This window comes from Aegilops tauschii, chromosome 3 (assembly GCF_002575655.3).
Source record: "Aegilops tauschii subsp. strangulata cultivar AL8/78 chromosome 3, Aet v6.0, whole genome shotgun sequence".
Lineage (NCBI taxonomy): Eukaryota > Viridiplantae > Streptophyta > Magnoliopsida > Poales > Poaceae > Aegilops > Aegilops tauschii.
In genome coordinates, this window is record NC_053037.3 from 540,978,631 (window position 1) to 540,999,268 (window position 20,638).

A 20,638-nucleotide genomic window follows, 5' to 3' on the forward strand; every position below is an offset into this window, starting at 1 on the left:
AGGGACGTCATCGGGCTGAACGTGTGCTGAACTCGGAGGTGCCGTGCGTTCGGTACTTGATCGGTCGGATCGTGAAGACGTACGACTACATCAACCACGTTGTGCTAACGCTTCCGCTTTCGGTCTACGAGGGTACGTGGACAACACTCTCCCCTCTCGTTGCTATGCATCACCATGATCCTGCGTGTGCGTAGGAAATTTTTTGAAATTACTGCGTTCCCAACAGTTTCGTGGGCGTCCTGTGTCCTACAGTTTGACTCCCCTGCTTCTTGGGCTTTAGGGAGGGTTTTTTCCACTTGTGCTGCTGTTTTTTCTCTTTTGTGTTTCCTGGGTTTGTTATCGTAGTGTGCTCTTTCTTGTGGACACCGGCATTGCCCCGATTCTCTTGGCTGGATGGTAGGGGGCAGTGCTAAGTGGGAATATTTGTAACTCGTGGTTCTTCAGTTGTGTTGTATGATTTTGACTGTACTAGGATGGGCTTGCTTGTTTACTCATTCTTGTACCTTGACCTGAGAATTACTTGCATGGAACTGACTGCTGATTCTTATTTTTCTTCAGGAGTTCAGGGTGTATTTCTGAGGGGAGCGTATGAACTTCGATTGAGTTGAGTTTCGTCTGCTGTACTTCCTGTAACTAACAGCAGCAAAGAAAGGGCGTCATGGTTGAGAAGGTATGCTTGAGCTCTATCATTGCACAACTTTTGATTGCTCATTTACACCAAAGTGTGATTAAAATCTACAAGTTCTGTAATAAACAAGCCATTTGTTTTGAAGCCTTGAACATCCAGTCTGGCTCAAATAAATAAAACCCTGAGTATCACTTTGATTGCTGGTTCCTCATATGCTAAAGGAAAAGTTGAATTTCTTTTTGTTCTGGATCACATAGAATATCTCATTTTTTTAGCATTGACATAGTGAACATGATGAACTTTTGACATGTCATGTGTTATGTGGTTCTTTGAAAGCCGCTGACATGTTTAATCTCTTATGCAGATTGAACATCACACAAGTCCAAAGAACATAATAGCAATGGGATCTCGAAGCATCTGCCTTCTCATTCTTCTTGTGATCTTCATCCCCAGTTCTGTCATGTCTGAATCAAGTGATATAAAAAGTTTATTCACTCCGAGGCACTCAATTGCTGAAGAAAAGGGTTTCCTCCGCAGCTGGTTTGATTCAGAAACTCCCCCTTGCAGCTGGTTAGGTATAACCTGTTCGGGGCGTAGTGTTGTGGCCATAGACTTGTCCTCCATGCCACTCTACGTCCGGTTTCCTTCATGCATTGGGGCATTCGAGTCGCTTGTTCTGCTGAACTTAAGTGGGTGTGGGTTTACCGGTGAGGTTCGGGACACCCTGGGGAATTTGCAGCGTCTTCAGTACCTAGAACTGAATGATAACCAGCTTAGTGGGTCCCTGCCTCCCTCATTATATACCTTGAAGATGCTAAAAGAAATGGTGCTTGACAACAACTTATTACATGGACAACTGAGCCCTGCAATTGCTCAGTTGCAGCATCTCACCAAGCTGTCCATATCCGGGAATTCCATCTCTGGTGGCATTCCTACAGAGCTGGGCAGTCTGCAAAACCTAGAGTTCCTGGACCTTCACATGAACAGCCTAAATGGATCAATACCAGCAGCTTTTCGCAATCTGTCTCAGCTGTTGCATCTTGATCTAAGCCAGAATAACCTCAGTGGATTAATATTTTCTGGAATAAGTTCGTTGGTGAACCTTATGTCACTTGATCTGTCCTCAAACAATTTTGTGGGGCCAATACCTAGGGAGATTGGTCAATTGGAAAACCTTCAACTGCTGATTTTGGGCCAAAATGCGTTCACCGCGAGCATTCCAGAAGAAATTGGTAATCTGAAGCGGCTTCAAGTACTTCTGCTCCCTGAATGCAAACTCACAGGCACCATCCCTTGGTCAATCAGCGGTCTTGTAAGCCTGGAGGAATTCGACATATCAGAGAACCACTTCGATGCTGAACTCCCAACATCAATCGGTCTGCATGGCAATCTGACACAGTTGATTGCGAAGAATGCAGGGCTCAGGGGGAGCATACCGAAAGAACTAAGTAACTGCAAGAAGATTACTCTCATACATCTGTCATTTAATGACTTCACTGGCTCCATCCCTGAAGAACTTGCAGAACTGAAAACTGTTATTTCTTTTTCTGTGGAAGGGAACAAACTATCAGGCAATATTCCAGATTGGATAAGGAACTGGGCAAATGCAAGATCTATATCGCTGGGTCAAAACTTGTTCAGTGGACCTTTGCCATTGCTGCCATTGCAGCATCTACTCAGTTTCTCTGCAGAAACCAACCGTCTCTCAGGTTCTGTCCCTGCTGAGATGTGTCAAGACAACTCCCTGCAAACACTCATATTGCATGATAACAATCTGACTGCAAGTATCGAGGAAACTTCTAAGGGATGCACAAACCTCACCGAGCTGAATTTGCTAGGTAACCATCTTCATGGAGAGATACCAGGGTACCTGGCTGACCTGCCTTTAGTTAGTCTGGAATTGTCCCTAAACAATTTCACAGGAATGCTGCCTGACAGGTTGTGGGAGTCATCAGCTCTTTTGCAGATCTCTCTCAGCAATAATCAGATTACCGGCCAGACCCCAGATAGCATTGGTAGGCTGTCCAGCTTGCAGAGGTTGCAGATTGACAATAACTATTTGGAAGGACCCATACCACAGTCTGTCGGCTATCTACGAAATCTGACTATTCTGTCTCTGCATGGCAATGGGTTATCTGGGAACATTCCAATAGAACTCTTCAACTGCCGAAACCTTGCTACACTGGACCTGAGCTCTAATAATCTGACCGGGCACATCCCGAGGGCCATATCTAACTTGACATTGCTCAATAGCTTGATTTTGTCTTATAACCAGCTCTCTGGTGCTATTCCTGCCGAGATCTGTGTGGGGTTTGAAAATGAGGTTCACCCTGACTCGGAGTTTGTGCAGCATAACGGCCTTCTTGATCTGTCATACAACCGGTTGACTGGTCAGATTCCGGCAGCAATAAAGAAGTGTTCTATGCTGATGGTGCTAAACCTGCAAGGCAACTTGCTAAATGGCACCATTCCCTCAGAGCTTGGTGAGCTGACAAATCTTACAAGCATTAATCTGTCTTCTAATGGATTAGTTGGACCAATGCTTCCTTGGTCTGCACCATTGGTACAACTTCAAGGCATTATTCTATCAAACAACCACCTAAATGGCACCATTCCTGTTGAGATAGGCCAAGTTCTTCCCAAAATTTCAATGCTAGACTTGTCCGGTAATGTACGTACTTACCGGAAGTCTACCCCAGTCTTTGCTGTGCAACAAATATCTGAACCGCCTGGATGTCAGTAACAACAATCTCTCTGGGAAAATTTTATTCTTTTGTCCCATGGACGGAGAATCCTCAAGCTCACTGCTGTCATTCAATTCAAGCAGTAACCGTTTCTCAGGGACCCTAGATGAGTCTATCTCGAACTTCACACAACTGTCTTCTCTTGATATCCACAACAATAGCCTCACTGGAAGCTTACCATCAGCACTCTCTGATCTCAGCTTTTTGAACTATCTTGACCTCTCAAGCAATGATTTCTATGGTGTCATCCCTTGTGGTATTTGCAATATATTTGGCCTCACATTTGCCAACTTCTCTGGTAACCACATCGACATGTTCAGCTCATCAGATTATGCAGCAGGAGGTGTTTGTTCCACTAATGGCACTGGTCGTAGGGTGGCTCATCCATCTCATCGAGTTCGAAGATTAGGGATCATTTGTATCCTTTCACTTGCTGTCATCATTGTGTTAGTACTTCTGCTGTTTTATCTGAGACACAAACTATCGAGGAACAGTTCATTGGTTATTGTGCCTGCTGGTAAGGCTAAGGCTACCGTTGAGCCAACCTCAAGTGATGAGCTCCTAGGAAGGAAGTCACGGGAACCTCTGAGTATCAATCTCGCAACTTTTCAGCATTCACTGTTGCGGGTCACCACTGATGATATACTGAAAGCCACAAAGAATTTCAGTAAAGAACACATCATAGGCGATGGTGGCTTTGGCACTGTCTATAGAGCGGCACTCCCTGAAGGTCGGAGAGTCGCGATCAAGAGGCTTCATGGTGGCCATCAGTTCCAGGGTGATCGTGAATTCCTAGCTGAGATGGAGACCATTGGAAAGGTGAAGCATCCAAACCTTGTTCCCCTGCTTGGTTACTGTGTTTGTGGCGACGAACGGTTCCTGATCTACGAGTACATGGAGAATGGGAGCCTTGAGATATGGCTGAGGAACCGAGCAGATGCGGTTGAAGCGCTTGGATGGCCAGACCGTCTCAAGATCTGCCTCGGTTCTGCCCATGGACTTGCTTTCCTTCATGAAGGATTTGTGCCTCATATCATCCACCGGGACATGAAATCAAGCAACATCCTGCTGGACGTGAACTTCGAGCCGAGGGTCTCTGACTTTGGCCTCGCAAGGATAATCAGCGCGTGCGAGACTCATGTCAGCACCGACATCGCCGGTACATTCGGATACATCCCCCTAGAGTACGGCCAGACAATGAAGTCCAGCACGAAAGGCGACGTGTACAGCTTCGGCGTCGTCATGCTGGAGCTGCTTACAGGACGGCCACCTACAGGGCAAGAGGACTTGGAAGGTGGTGGAAACCTTGTTGGGTGGGTACGATGGGTGATCGCTCGCGGAACGAGGAACAAGCTGTTTGATCCTTGCCTGCCAGTCTCAGGCGTGTGGCGGGAGCAGATGGTGCGCGTGCTCGGCATCGCCCTGGACTGCACGGCCGACGAGCCGTGGAAGAGGCCAAGCATGGTGGAGGTGGTGAAGGGCCTCAAGACGACCCAGGCGATGGAGTGCGGACCTCTGGTGGTGACGGTGTCCAGGGGCGCGTAGTGCTGGCTTCGTAGCACTGTTCTTATTGATAGTGATGTGATGTGATGTAATAATGTAGGCTGATGGTAGGTAACTTGTAGCTGTAGTTGGGACAAATGCTGGAGATTGTAATGAGATGAACCAGTGTCGCTCATGTTCAGGCTGTAGTTGGGACAAATGCTGTTGTATCTTAATTCATGTACTGTGTGTCAGTCACTCATGGCAGCATGGGTGTTTCACAAGCTCTGAAGATGGTTGTGCTGAAAGTTCACTTCTCCTTTCTTTTGTTTATGCATTTTAGAGAGCTAGTAGTTCTAAGCTCATGTGTTTTTTTACCAGATCCAGAGCTCTTCTGATCTGATGTTGTTCGCGCTTTGCTGCTGCTTCTGTTTTGACTGGTTTTTTTCTGTGTCGTAGTACACCATAGAATTCCTAGTACTGTTTATGCTTATCTCTTTTTTTTGCGAGAGACTGTTTATGCTTATCTGTTTGCCAGAATATGCTCTTCTGCTCTTCCCTCTTTCTTCGGGTTCATGTGGCCATACCATACTTGCAGTAGCAGTATCTCTTGCAAGGCCAGCTGAATCTTGAGAAGAAACGACGCAACGCGGGAATGAGCAGTTGAGAATTCAAGTTACTGCCTACATTACGTTCCTAGAGGCTTCTAATTTCAGTACTTTCAAGCTAGTTGCATTTTTTTGTTTGGTTTAACAATCTGCTCTTCTACATATATCAGAAACACGAGGAGCAAGATGTCTTACACTGAAGCCTGGAGGAACTATGCTCAGGTAAAAGGCAGGGCATTCTCTTCCTAGTCTAGAATTTACTCTAAGGGTGACAATTTTTTCTCCATATCCCTAGACTCTGTATGGTGCTGGCAGAATGGCTTGTGTCGTTCTTGTTTCTATGTGTATCGCCGATGCCAGTGTTTCTAGATGGTGATTTTTATGTGTGTTTCCTACTTTTGTTCTGATGTAGAAGAAGAGCATCACAGATGCTAATCTTTTCTGCTGTCATACAGGCAATACCATCGCTCCAGGTTTAGGGGTAGAAATGTAGAATTCAATCAGATTTTCTATTGCTCAGGGAGCCGCTAAATGTAAATTTTCACATTGACACGAGCTAACTGCATCATCTTTCAGCCAGCAAGGCTACCCAAGGAATCTTTCCTGTTACTTAGGCCACTTTCTGACGATTCTTTGCTTGCTTAGCATCATATTCAATCCCTCGTTTCGTAGATATTCTTCTTTCTAATTACTCCCTCTGTAGACTAATATAAGATCAGTAATGAACTCTTTTCAGTTTGCTGACTTGTACCTGCTGATGATTTGCAGCTACTGGGCTTTCAGGAATCAAGTGGCATCTCTGCAATTGCTGCGCTAGGAGTCAAGGTGTGTCGTGCTGACTTGACATCTCTGCAATTTCAGGAGTCAGGTGACATCCGTGCAATTTCAGGAATCAGTTTGCTGACTTGACATCTCTGATGACTTGTCACCAGCCGTGCTGCTCGACGCCCGCCGCCGCTGACATGCGCCTCACCCCCGAGCTACGGTGGGTCTGCAGCGGCCGAGAGGACGGCCTCGTCATTGAGGTGAATAACCTGACACCTTCTCACTGGATTTGTGCTGGTCTGTGCGTCACCAGTGTGATGATTTTATCTGAGTTTCTTCTACTTCCAGCCATGTGCTCTATACAGGCGTAATTATGTGGAGAATTATACAAAAACTGCAAGTGCCAAGCGGGCTCGGTTAACTAGGAGAATCATCTTCCCTGTTGACAAGTCAACGGTGACCAAATGATGATAGCCATGGCCTGGTCCGTCAAACCCCTTCGAGAGTAGTAGGCACCCTTCACCATTAATCTCAGTCAGGCAAGAGAGCTGAGCGAAGCTAGAAGCACGATGAGGCGACGGCACGAGCTGGTTTCGCTGTCTTGTTGCTTGAGCGGCCTCGTGCTGGTGCTGCTGCTCCTCGCGCTGTCGGCTCGAGCTCAGCGGCAAGCGCAGACAGATCCGTCCGAAGGTGCGTGGCACACGCAGAGTATTTCATTCCACTCCTCTTTAACACCCTCGAATCGACTTCAGATATACTATAAGTCTTCCTCTTGTATACAAGCGCAGTGGCCTCGCTGAACGCCATCTTCTCGAGGTGGGGCCTGCGGGCGTCCACGGCGTGGAACATCAATGGCGAGCCTTGCAGCGGTGCCGCCATCGACAACACCGACATAGATAATGATCATGAATTCAATCCTGCCATTAAGTGCATCTGCTCCTACAACGCCAGCACCATCTGCCACATCACCAGGCTGTAAGTCGCTCCTTCCGACACCAACTCCATTAGTGGGTGTATGATAAACCGTACTTAATATGCAATTTAGTACAACCTCTATCAAAATATAAGACGTTTTTTGGTTTTGCATTGGGCATAAAAAAATATCTTACATTTTGTTACGGAGGGAAGATAAGACAACTGCACATTAGAATTTCTTTATGATCTGTATTGCTTTGTCAAATTTGTTGGAAAAAAGGGACATGATCCAATGTGTCTTCCATGCTTATGGACTCACCACAATTCATGAATAGTTGCATGTTCTTATCCTAGTCTATGCTTTCAAGATGTTACCCTGTTACTTACTGTTCTTCCATTTGTTCATGCAGGAAAGTATATAGACTAGATGTGGTTGGTCAGATTCCTGCGGAACTGCAAAATCTAACTTACCTGACAAACCTGTATGAACTATTTCCACCATGAAGCTTCAAAGCTAATGGACGTCCACTTAAAGCGTTACACAAGCTCATAATCACAAGATGCAGTTCCCCTTGTTAGTGTCTGCTGCATGCCTGCATGCCATTAGCGGGCGAGAAAGGGAGTACAGCAGGCTTTTATAGACTATCTGTTATAGTCTTACAACTATAGGTTAGAATAGTGCAAACAGAGTATACGCACAGTTTCTTTGTTGCTTAGTTATGCTTCTTTCAGTAGATGTCACTTCTATTGACGTTCTTGGTTTTTCAGAGCTAATGGACATCCACTTAAATTGTTACACAAGCTTATAGTTGCAAGCTGCAGTTCCCCTAGTTAGTGTCTGTTGCATGCCATTAGCGGGCGAGAGAGGGACTACGGTAGACTTTCATAGACTATCTGTTAGAATAATGGTGCCAACAGAGTATTCATGTTTTATACATACACTTTGTTTGTTGCTCAGTCACGCCTCTTTCAGGAGATGTCATTTCTATTGATGTGCTTGGTTTTTCAGACGTCCTTTCCTTTATTTACATGTTATTTCCAATCGATATACTTTTCCAATAGCTAGAAAAATGGAGTTTAACTCAGTCAGCCTCCCACTACTTCTATAGTTTATGAGATAACGTTTATGTTACATATTACTTGGTAGTGTTGTAGTTCTAGTTGTTTTTACTTTCCAAGGCATATATGAATTAAATGCTGATGCCTGCAAGCCAATAAGTGTTTCTGCAGATGGAACTTTGGAAACATTAGTTTTACATTTGGTTATCTGACGCACTTTCAGGAATTTAGCGCAGAATTACTTGACTGGATCTTTACCAACATTTCTTGAAAAGCTGGCTCAGTTGCAGTATCTGTAAGAATTGCGATTTGTGTGAAGCATTTATATGTAAATGGTAGTACTATTACGTGGTATCTCGTCCAGTGCATAACTTGCTCTGATTTCTTTTCAAAATTACAAGACATTTGGGAACCAATGCATTAACTGGAGTTTTACCGAGGGAGCTGGGTAACCTCGAGAATCTCATTTCGCTGTAAGATAATATATCTCTTGTTATTGTGGCAACTCAAATCAAATTCAAATATATTGTAGCCATGTGGAGCTTTTCGGTCTGTTGGTTCATTTTATTTGTGATGCTCAGAAACATTTTGTTAAAATAGGCTCCATAAATCAAGCACCTGTTTTTTCATGTACCAGTTGTGTCATATTTGTATTTTCTGAGCCTGCATTTCCTTATGTTTCAGGGCCATTAGCGCAAATAAGTTCGTCGGTCCACTCCCGGAAGTAGTAGAAAACTTGACCAAACTTGAGCAACTGTTATGTCTTGGTTCTGCTTGACCTAATTTCCTTGTAAGACCCATGTACCAAAACTGGGCATAACCATTTCTATCTTTAAATTTAAGGTATATCGATAGCTGTGGTTTAAGTGGAGAGCTACCATCTACCTTTTCCAATCTAAAAAAAAAAAATCTTAAGAAGCTGATGATCCTGTGAATTCTCTTATCATGATTTCTGATCTGTTATAAAGTCATTAAGGCACAATCAACATATTAACTTTGTTCTTATCTATCCAGATGGGCTTCAGATAATGATTTTACTGGGAAGATACCTGATTACATTGGAAACTTATCAATTTGACAGATCTGTAAGATATCATATGTAGAATTTGTTAATGAAAATGATGAAACTGAGCCAAGAAATGATCCACATGTTTATGATGTCCATGATAGGACTGAAGTTACTGTTTTTACTAAAAAAAGCTTAGACCATTCTACTTCCGGCTGTCGGGCTGTATAACATTTTAGAGGCCGCTTTCATAATTTGTAAAGGAATTGATTCGTTTCACGGCTAATTAGATGTATGTTTTAATTCAGGAGACTCCATGGAAATAACTTTGACGGTCCCATTCCTGCAAGTTTTTCTAATCTTGTCAACATGACAAATTTGTAGGTTCTTCCTACTTTAGAATTGGTGATACCTGTTGTGCACTTAATGCAAAATAGTGCTTGTTGTTCACTAACTTTTACATTGTGAAGGCGAATAGGTGATTTAACGGGAGAGGTGTCTTCATTGGCTTTTGTGGCTAACATGACATTGTTGAAAACTCTGTACGTTGACATAGTTTGCTCGTAACAACTTTTTATTAGTTTGCACTTCACAACTTTGTATGTCTAAGCATCTGTGGGGTAATCCTAAACCTCTTTATTCTATCCCTACAGAGTTCTGAGAAACTCCAGGATATCTGACAACCTTGCTTCAGCGGACTTCTCAAAATTTGTTAACCTCAATTATCTGTAAGCAATTTTGGACAAAACTTACGAGTTTAACACTACCGAGGAACTGTTTGGAATCTACTGTGTAGCTGAGAGTAAAGTATGTGCTAAAAGCTATTTGTACGTTCTGATTGATGCAGGGACTTGAGTTTTAACAGCATAACTGGCAAAGTTTCTCCAACCCTTCTGAACCTGAATACCCTGAATTTCCTGTAAGGATATCTGTATAGAATCTAGTGTTCTTGGAAGTCCTATTTAAAGTACTAGTGTTTTTATTTTCCTAAGTTCATATGGATCAGATTTCTTGGGAGCAATAACCTCTCTGGGAGCTTACCAGACATGATTAGCCCTTCACTTACTACTATGTGAGCTGTTTTCTTCCTCGTTTTAATTTGTTTTTTCTGTTTCATACTGATAGCACGTATGTCCGCTAATATGTCGAACTTGAAAGATTGGATGTATCTTGCTCTTCTTTTTTTCTTCCTCCTTCTGATCAACATGTGTGCCATCTGTCTTTGCAGTGACTTGTCATACAATATGCTCTCAGGAAGATACCCTTCTTGGGTTAACATGAATAATTTACATGTGTAGGTTTTTCTCTTCAAATTCCCATTTGGAAGGCAGACAAATCAATGCATGGCTGTTGTATTTTCAATCTGGACTGTGAGACCACATGCTTTCATGAACCCGTTTGTGACCTAATTGTCTGAATGGTACTTCTTTTAGGAATTTGGTGTGGAACAACTTTGTGATAGATAACTCAAACAACAGGTTTTTTTTTCTTCCATTGCTTCATTTAGTTGCCCTTCGTATCTATGAAACACCATGTGATTGAACGATCTATTTTGTACCTAGTACTTTGCCTTCAGGACTAAATTGTCTTCAGCGAGATACTCCATGTTTTATTGGTTCTCCATCTCGTGAGTCCTTATCTCTTAATCCTTAGCAGTATCTGCTCTGGACATCACTAAAATCTGTATCACTTCTTTATTTCTCCTAATCTGTAGATTCTTCCTTTGCGGTAGACTCTGGTGGTAAAAGACCCATCAGAGGCTCAGGCAACACCATTTACGAACCTGATGATGCCAGTCTTCAAGGTGCATCATACTACGTTACAAACTCAACGAGATGGGGTGTTAGCAACATCGGGAAATTCGTGGATTCCCCCAATGGGAGTTACATAATAGACACTTCTCGCCTGTTTACCGACGCACTTGATTCTGAACTATTTGAGACAGCCAGAATGGCACCCTCTTCATTGAGATACTACGGCATCGGGCTAAAGAATGGCTTGTACCACGTTGTACTTCAATTTGCGGAGATCTTTTTCCCAGATGACCAGACACACGTTATTCTTGATTATATCAGGAAATGATTGTTTTGCAGTGGTTCATTTGTTTTATCTATGAAATCGATTCTAGGATATCACATTTTTACCTGTGGAATATCTTTTGCTTGCTTCCCTGGTGCAGGGTGATCTTAAAGAAACAGACTTCGATATAAAGAAACAAACAAATGGAAAATCTTACACTGTTATTCAGAGACAGTATACTGTTGAAGTAATGAATAATTTCATTGGTATCCATCTCTTTTGGGCTGGAAAGGGCACTTGTTGCATTCCTGAACCTGGGTTCTACGGGCCATCAATCTCAGCATTAAGCGTATTTTCTTATGGTACCATCACTTCTGCTACTCACTACTCAATTAGATAACTAAATTAATCACATTACGATTTATAATAGTCCGCTTTCTATTACCTTACTACTACTGTAGATAGCAACGGTGAAGAGGATCCTGGTCCACAGAAAAACAGCACTACCAATAACACAGGTTTGGTTGTTGGAGTTGTAGTCTGTGTTGCAGTTTTAGGATTTCTAGCACTCGCTGGGGCCTTTATTTGGAGACAGAAAAGAAGGAAGTTAGAGGTGGAAATGGAAGGTAAAACAGACCGTAAAATTGAGTGCTAATCATGGGGAGATTTTTCACGGGGTTAATCATGGAGGAAATTGACATGTGCTTCCTTTTTTCCCCTGATGTGGCGTTTTGCAGAGCTGTTTGGTATAGTTGGAAGGCCTAACGTCTTCAGTTACGGTGAAATAAAATCTGCTACGGGCAGTTTTAGTCCTAGTAACATTCTCGGAAGAGGGGGATATGGACTTGTTTACAAGGTCAGTTACATTGCCAAGATTAGGCAGCTCTACATTTCATTGTAGATTGTTTCTATTAGCAGTCTACTAAACATATTGTACTTGTTTCATGCTGAAATCATGAGTCGTATCTTCCATGTACAGGGTAAGCTACTTGATGGGAGAATGGTAGCTGAAAGCAGCTGTCTTCTACATCTAATCAAGGGAAAAAGGAGTTCATGACAGAAATTGCAACCATATCTGCGGTGCAGCACCGAAACCTCGTGAAGTTGCACGGCTGTTGCATCGACAGTAAGATGCCACTTTTGGTCTATAAGTACCTGGAGCAAGGGAGCCTCGATCAAGCAATCTTTGGTATACCTTGTCTATTCTCCACCTCAAACTTTCTTCCTCGGTGCCATGAAAAGGAAGTATCCTTCCAAGTGTCTAAAGCTAAGTGAAAATGCAGGCAAGACAGACTTGAACCTAGATTGGAGGACACGCTTTGAGATATGCGTAGGCATTGCAAGAGGTTTAGCATACCTCCATGAGGAGTCCAGCATGCGAATAGTGCACCGGGACATCAAAGCCAGCGATGTCTTGCTCGACGCTGATCTCAACCCTAAGATCTCTGACTTCGGGCTGGCTAGGCATTACAAGGACAGCATGACTCATCTCAACACCGGAGCTGCTGGCACACTGTAAGAACATTTGTTGTCCATCTTAACAGAAAATCAATCAGACACTCACCGTATTCTCCGGTTTTAGTGGTTATCTCGCACCCGAGTACGCCATGACGGGACACCTGACAGAAAAGGCGGACGTCTTCGCATTCGGCATCGTGGCACTGGAGATCATCGCTGGACGTCGAAACTTCGATGACAGTCTTGAGGAAGACGAGAAGTATCTTCTTGGATGTGTAAGCTTTCACATACTTATCCTGACCTCAAAAACCATCTACTCACTTTGTTCAGCATACTAAGAGCATTACAAGTAGAACCCTCAAACCCTCAAATCCTTAAAGCAGTTTTAAGGGTTGAGAAGTGCCACTTTTTGACACTTTTAAGGGTTGAAAAACAGGGGCAAATACTAGAACCCTCAAACCCAACCCTTATAACGGAATATTCCGTCGAGCACCTCGGGCATTCCGTCGAGCACCTCGTGCACGACGGGCGGAGGGTCGGCGATTGGGGGCGTGGGCGTGGTCTTCGTCCGGGAGGTGGTCCTCTTCACGACCGGGGTCCCTTCCGCGGCGAGCTTGGCCACCGCAGCACCCTTCGGCCCAACCGACGACGTCTTCCGATGGCGCTTGGTGGTGGGCGGCTGCGGCGGGGCGAGGGAGGAGGCGGGGGCCAGGGCGACTGCGGGCTGCGGAGGGACGACGTGCTGGCCAGCACGCCGCCGCTTGGCGCCGAGGACGTGGGTGGCGGCCACCACCGACGCGACCTGCGCCTGGCTCGGGACGGGCGGCTGCTGGGCCGACGTGGGCGTCGCGGAGGCGGCGATTGGGGGCGGGGCGACGGGCGGGGCAAGGGAGGAGGCGGGCGTGAGGACGGGGGCGGGCGGCGGCTCCATGGCGCGCGCGGCGGCCGGCGGCGATTGGGGGCGGGGCGACGGGCGGGGCAAGGGAGGAGGCGGGCGACGAACCTGATTTTTCCCTCCCGCGCGCGCGCAACGGACAAATAGAGGTTGGGGTTGTTTCCCCTCTCCAACCCTCATTTTTAGAGGCTGGGAGAGCGACCCGGGCTCTAACCCTTAAAATTGTTTACAGGTTTAGGGGTTAAAGGGTTCTAGTCTTTGCGTTTTTTTTGTTTCAACCCGTAAAAAAACGGTTATTTTTGAGGGTTTGAGGGTACTACTAGACATGCTCTAAGGAAACTAACCTCCGCAGGCCTGGCATCTGCATGAGAGCCAGCGGACACTTGAGCTGATAGACAGTAAACTCGCCGAATTTGACGAGGAAGAGGCTCCCCGACTTATCAATGTTGCTCTTCTTTGCACGATGGGCCTGCCTCAGCGACGCCCGGCGATGTCCAAGGTCGTGTCCATGCTTACGGCAGATATGGAGGTGACCGACGTGGATGCGACCATGAGGCCTAGCTACGTCCCTGAATGGCAGCTCAGCAGCTTCAGCAACAGCTACTTTTCAGGATCGGGGTCGTCAGTTCAACAGTCTTCAGGCAGCCAAGTCAGCGCATCGTCCAGCTCAAGCAAGAAACCCGGGATCCACAGGGACACCTTGCCGCTGGTTCTGTCGCCTTGTTCTAGTGGCAGGATCGACGAGGGGACGTGAATGCCAGTGCATGCAAGGCTGCAGATTTTGGTTCGGGATGGGAACCTAGATATTGCCCTTTCCAGCATCGGGTCCTGATTTCTGCGTGCCGTATACTCATATTTGGTTAGTTCTTCTGTTCACTTCAGGACGATTTGTGTTTTCTCTAACAAATACATACATGCATAGAACGTCTCGCTCTTTGATTCATTGAATTTTCAAAAGACCTTTTGATCACTCTAGCCCTTACGAAATTTTCCTGCATGTATGGCTTCATACGTTTGATTGCACTATATTTCGTAGGGAAATTCCATGGGTTCATACTTTTTTTAGGCGCGACAGATCCTGGGCATGAACCGGCCAGCTCGATAGCCGTTGGAGCAGCCATGATCCCCGCGTGATGAGTGCGGAAAATGAACCGTTGCTTTCCCGTGGTCGAGCCCGCCGCTACTCGTCCACTAACTGCGATCCAGCTCCCGTTCCGTCAGGCTGATCACGACCCATTTACCGCTGCAGCGCGGCCCGCCGGCTCGCGGCAGCCCGTGTCTCCGGCTGCACGCTCGCAGCACCATCGTCTGCCAGCCCCATTTGTGGCACCGTGCACCCGACGTCGCCACCCTCGTGGCCTCGGGCTTGGCCGCTTGCAGCACGGCCTCGCTACCCGCGCAGCTCCTGGCCGCTTGCAGTATGGCGTCGCCTGGAGCATCCGGGGCAAAAACCTTTGACTGTGCCAGAACGACCCTGAACGCGGCCCAATGTCGGTTTCACCGTTTCACCCAAAGTGGTGCACCATGCCAAATCATTCGGGCCAAACACCTACACCGTCTGCCGTCTGGGCAGCTGCACGCGAGCATATTTGGGCTTGACCCAGAGTGACACAAGGGAAGGGGCCTCGTGTCACTAGTGTAAAAAACGCTCTTATATTATGGGATGGAGGGAATACTAATTATTATGCTCTTCACTCTTTCTTTTGGGTTCATTTGGCTATACCATACTGGCAGCAGTAGTATGTATTGTCAGGCCAGCTGAATCTTGAGAAAATATGATGCGACGCAGGAATGAGCAGTTGAGAATTCAGCTGCCGCCTACATTAGTTTCAGCGCAATCCATGTCAGCATATGCAAGAGGTTCATACCATGACAGGCCATCAGGAAACTTGGGCTGACCGTTAAGGAAAACAATATCGTTGGTATAGGAACAGATGGGGTGCTTGGTTCTCTTTCTGCGGATCTGCCAAATGATAATTGTCGACGATGATGCAAACTTGCGTCCTGAGAAACTTGCAAAAGGAAGCTTCTGGAGGCAATGTCCCGGGCCTTAGGCTTTTGAGCGATGCTCAGTTCATCTCAAAGAACGTATCGCAATTATGCAAAAGGGCAGTGCCATTGCCACTTTCCCAGCTGACAACATGCCGGGCACACCGCTGCTATAGGTGACTCCTGATTATTTTCCTTTACTTATCTTTATTATTTATAGTGTGTTGAGTCCAAACTGTCTGATGTTCATTCCGCAGGAACATCCTGGAGCACCTCGTGAAGAATCACAGCCATCCCTACCCGAGCAAAGCACAGCTTTGGTACCCGGCCTTTAACACACATGATGAAACAAAGTATTGTTCTTCGTGTCCTTATTTGGTTCTTAACCTGATTATTAAAAACACTATATAGAATAGGACAAACAAACACTAATGACACAACTACATTGTTCTATCACCAATACAAAACTGTCAAACACCATGGTCAAAAGTGTAGGTCGCTGACTCGGCTTAAAGATGAAGCAGAATATATAGCCAGACCAAAGAAAAATATGCAGCGTTTATGTATGTTTCATCGATCCTAAATTTAGCGAGCTTCAATATTCGCACCTGGTCAACTTTTCAAAACTTCAGCAGTAACCAGGAAAACAAATTGAAGGTGCCCTTCTACTGTCTGTTGTGATGTACAATGGTGTTCAGTTCGCTGATCCATTTCAGGATACCCAAGAAAATCATCGATAAAGGCAGTATCCGCAGTTTGCCAACTAAATCCCTGTCCTCCGGAGAAAGATGAAATGTTCTAATCTCTTTTGCTATCATAGCCAAAACAACCCTTTCGCTTTAATCTTCACTGATCATGACAAGGCAATTTCATGATCAGAGGGTTTCACCAGAAACCGCACAAAACCTGAAGTTTTCTGTATCCTTCAATTGATGTTTTCTGTATCCTTCAGTGTAACATTCTGGAGAGGGCTATCAGGTATAATCAGGGATGAGGCCCACCATTTGGCTCGTGCCGGTGCTCTGCGGTTGCGTGTTCTAATCCCAGTTGATTGGGATGTGCACTAATCTTTCTCTCTCTCTCTCTCTCTCTCTCTCTCTCTCTCTCCTTTTCTAGTGTGTGTTGTATCTTGCCCTCCTGGGTTGTACTATCCTTTCTACCTTTTCAATACATCAAGAAGCAAGCCTCCTGCATTTTCTCTAAAGAAAAACATTCTGGAGAGGGCACATATACATCACAATGAGATACGTTCATGAAAAAACCGTTGGATCTATTGCATGTTTACCTTTGCTTAGTCCAGATCAAGCAAGCATTTTTCTTTTTGCAAATTATCCTGCTGATTGATGCCAACCTAGCACATTAAGGTAGAAATGATGAATACAAATGTTGTTGAGAGATCAATACAGAATTTAGTTTACAAAGTGTACCTGGTACATGATTCACCTGAACAAAGAGTGCTCTTTTATGTCCAGCAAATCATCAACATAATCATTTCAACCAGCAATCCAGTATTACTAAAGGTGATGCAAATCAATGAGCAGCTCCCTTCAATACATGAATGGACAATGGAACATCACCAATAGTCACCACATGAGCATGTTCCCTTGTCAAAATGATGAAAGCGATTGATGTCTCTCACAATAATTTCTTGTTTGACTATTTTGGATATCACCTTAAATATGGCATGGCAATCCAAGCAGGAGCGCAAATTCTTCATTATCCGAATTGGATGTCCAGGCGGTGTCATCACAAGCCCATATGCTAAAGCCAATCTCTCACTATGCACCCACAGCATGCGAGCCTTTTGTTCCTCATCTACGTCATGCAACACTACGTTAGTATCAGGAACATAACCTGCCCTATGGGTTTTCAGGTTTAGCCATTCTAGCATAGCATGTATCACTCGCATATCTGGATGGTCTTCCAACCCTACTGAAAAGGCATGAACTTCACCCTTCATCTCAACCCAACTAAGACCAGTCTCCTTCCTTACACCTATATTCCTCATTGATTTCCTCAAAAGAGCAACTTCATCCAAATTTCCAGCTGCAGAATACATGTTTGATAGCAAGACATAAGTTGTCTCATCTTGTGGTTCAATCTCAAGCACCTTCTCTGCAGAAAATCTCCCCAGATCCACATTTTTATGCACTATACAGGAGCTAAGCAATGCACGCCAAACCATAGCAGATGGTGCTGAAGGGATACTTCCAATAAAGTTCAGAGCATCATGCAGACGGCCAGCACGTCCTAGAAGCCTAACAATGCAAGTGTAATGCTCCATGGATGGTTTGATGCCATGATCAAGCTTCATAGAATTAAACAGAGAGAGTCCTTGGCTCACTAAACCCGTGCTACCATAGACAGACAGGAGAGCAACAAAAGTGATATCGTTAGCTTGAATACCATTTTTGTTCATCCTGTCAAAAAGTTCTCGGGCCTGTGCAGCATGTCCATGAACAGCATATCCTGAGATTATGGCATTCCATGAAATTAAACCATGTTCTTTCTGAGTTTCAAATATCTTGCGAGCATCCCTGATGCATCCACACTTTGCATATGAGTCAATAAGTGAATTGCTTACAATGGTGTCACTGTTGAATGTGGATTTCTCAACCAAACAGTGAACCTGGCCAACGTGATTGATGGATGCTGTGCTTGCGCAAGCCCGGAGCACGCTTGAGTATGTAACTTGAGTTGAAGGTGCTGGAGCAGCACGCATTTCACGGAATACAGTCAAAGCATCTTCTCCAAAACCAGACTGGCTGTAACCAACAATAATTGTGTTCCAGCTCACCTCGTTGGCATCCCGCAATGATGAGAAGATCTTGAGTGAGCTTTCCATGTCGCTGCACTTGGCATAGAGATCCATTAGTGCATTTCCAACAAATAACTCAGACTCATGACCAATCTTTATAGCATTGCTATGAATTTGCTCGCCTAGGTCCAAGAGGGGCATATTAGCACAAGCTTGCAGAATACTTGATAGACTAAATTCATTAGGCACCAGAGAAGACCGCATCATTTTGATGAATAGCTCGAAGGCCTGCCCGTTCTGATTGCTCTGTGCGTACAGGGATATCATAAAACTCCAAAGTATCACATCATCATGGGGAACCATCTCGAAAGCCAAGCGGGCATCCTCAATACCCCCACACTTGGCATACATATCAAGCAGCGCACCACAAACGCGAGGCTCAGCATCATAAAGCGTTTTTACTGAACAGGCATGGATACCTTTGCCTAGCGCAACCGACGACAAGCACACGGCAGCCCTGAGCACGCTGGTCAGTGCAAAGGGGTTGATCTTAGAAACCGCCACCCTCATCTCCCGGAAAACCTGAAGCGCGTCCTCCGGGCGGTTATTCTCAGAATAGCAAGAAACCATAGCAGTCCAAGCAACGGCATCCTTACCCGCGATCCGATCAAACAAGCGCCTTGCATCACCGACAACCCCACACATGGAGTAGGCGTCGATCAGCGCAGACCCGACAAAGGCGTTCCGGTCATGGCCCAGCTTGCACGCGCAAGCGTGCACGCCCCAGGCGAGCCCCAGAGCGTCCATGGCAACAACCAGCTTCAGCACCGAGGTGAGCACGAACTGGTTCACCTCGTGCCCCTCCCGCCGCAGCCTCCGGAACAGCGCCGTCGCCGGCTCAAACTCCCCCCGCAGCGCGTGGGCCTGGAGGAGCGTGACGAAAGACACCATGTTCCGCTCCGACAGCCCGTCGAACACCCTGCACGCGCCAGCGAGGGGCCCGAGCTTGGCGTAGAGGTTGATCAGGACGTTGGCGCAGAAGAGGTCGAGGCCGCCGCCCCGCACGACGTGGCCGTGCACGGCGCGGCCGCCGCGGGCGTCGCCGCGCGCGACGCAGCCCTGCAGCAGCCTGGCGCACGCGTGCGCGTCGACCCCGGGTCCGCGCCCGGGTTCGGGGAGGGCGAGCGAGGTGAGCTCGTCGTCGAGCCACTGCAGCGCCGCGTTGGCCGCGAGTTCGCGGCGGGGCGTGCGAGTGTGGTGAGAGACGGCCGGGAGGAGGCGGCGGCTCACACGCCGGATCATCGGCCGTGGCGGGACTGACGGGCGGCAGCGGCAGCGGCAGCGCACCGACAGGATTTTTTGGTCTCAGTTTTTTTCTGGGCCCCCGTCTGCCGAATTAGGGCCGCGGAAGAGGATGCAGCCCACGCGAGGCTGGTGCTGGAGACCGGCCAGGCGGATGGCAACAAACCCGCCGATGTTTAGTACCACCTCGGCTACCGAAGCGAGTTCCACCCAACTTATAAATCCGCCCGCGACAGCCAGACCTGTCCCTTCGGGGACATCCGATAAAATTGGAACGATACAGAGAAGATTAGCATGGCCCCTGCGCAAGGATGACACGCACAAATCGAGAAATGGTCCAAATTTTTTTGAGGTTTCGCGCGCAGGTCCTTTTTCTTTTCACACATATGGCCCTGGTGTCTTACTTCCACGCCCTCGCTTCTTTGTGAACACTTACAGATAGGTCCTTACTTCTATTTGTAGCCCCCTAATTTGTTTACAACGCAGTCCTGTTGGTGTTGAAGCTCCACTTACGAACTGGTCCTCCTACTTTTCTTTTAAGATATATACAGTCCTTTGGGCATATAACTGTGGTTCAATTTTGTGAACCAACTTGGAAGCTCCCTTGTGCAGCTTGTTGTCGGTTTCATGTAACTTTTTTAAACGCTCTACGTAGACTTTTTAACGAGCTACCCTAGCAACTTTTTTGATATACAACGAGACATTTTTGGATCACTTTTTGCTGCTAACATATACAGTATATATTGATGATTCATGTTATTTCGTTCGATCAAGAGCATATTTGAAGAAGAAGAAATGTGCCATTGTTGACTACAAACTGATACTCGAGCACAATTTCCCCATGTAGTTGTACCAGTTAAATGTACGGAGGGCGCGAACTTGCATTTTACTAGATAACAATGCTCAACATCTCTCGTCATTTAAATTCCTCGTAGCAAGTTGGTAAGCACAAATAACAAGTTTCCAACACAATTTCCCCACAGAATGAAACTTGTAATACAAAACTTCTG

General features: G+C 46.0%; 1 protein-coding gene, 1 non-coding gene and 2 pseudogenes across 5 annotated transcripts; 3 read left to right on the forward strand and 1 right to left on the reverse strand.

Annotated features, from left to right (window-relative positions):
• The first annotated feature begins 317 nt into the window (after window positions 1-317).
• On the forward strand, window positions 318-4,960 carry LOC109736967 (leucine-rich repeat receptor protein kinase MSP1-like; annotated as a pseudogene).
• A 1,836-nt stretch (window positions 4,961-6,796) lies between these two features.
• On the forward strand, window positions 6,797-14,631 carry LOC109736957 (probable LRR receptor-like serine/threonine-protein kinase At1g56140; annotated as a pseudogene).
• A 1,347-nt stretch (window positions 14,632-15,978) lies between these two features.
• Window positions 15,979-20,006, reverse strand: LOC109736958 (putative pentatricopeptide repeat-containing protein At5g13230, mitochondrial). Of its 4 annotated transcripts, none has more exons than XM_073511034.1 (3): window positions 17,012-20,006; window positions 16,854-16,919; window positions 15,979-16,782 (listed from the first exon to the last, which is right to left on the reverse strand). In XM_073511034.1, exon 1 carries the CDS (start codon window positions 19,626-19,628, stop codon window positions 17,142-17,144), a length of 2,487 nt encoding a protein of 828 aa, XP_073367135.1. In that variant the 5' UTR covers window positions 19,629-20,006; the 3' UTR covers window positions 15,979-16,782; window positions 16,854-16,919; window positions 17,012-17,141. The 4 variants fall into 4 exon arrangements, with proteins under 4 accessions (XP_073367135.1, XP_073367133.1, XP_073367134.1 ...); XM_073511032.1 differs by having other exon boundaries at window positions 16,996-20,005; XM_073511033.1 differs by having other exon boundaries at window positions 15,979-16,919.
• LOC120962158 (U6 spliceosomal RNA) lies at window positions 19,873-19,975 on the forward strand. The gene has a single exon (XR_005753009.1). It is a non-coding gene; the product is annotated as a U6 spliceosomal RNA (small nuclear RNA).
• Window positions 20,007-20,638: the final 632 nt, after the last annotated feature.

Excerpts from the sequence above, each read along its gene's own strand:
- LOC109736958 (XM_073511034.1), bottom strand. The coding sequence starts at position 19,628 with ATGATCCGGCGTGTGAGCCGCCGCCTCCTCCCGGCCGTCTCTCACCAC.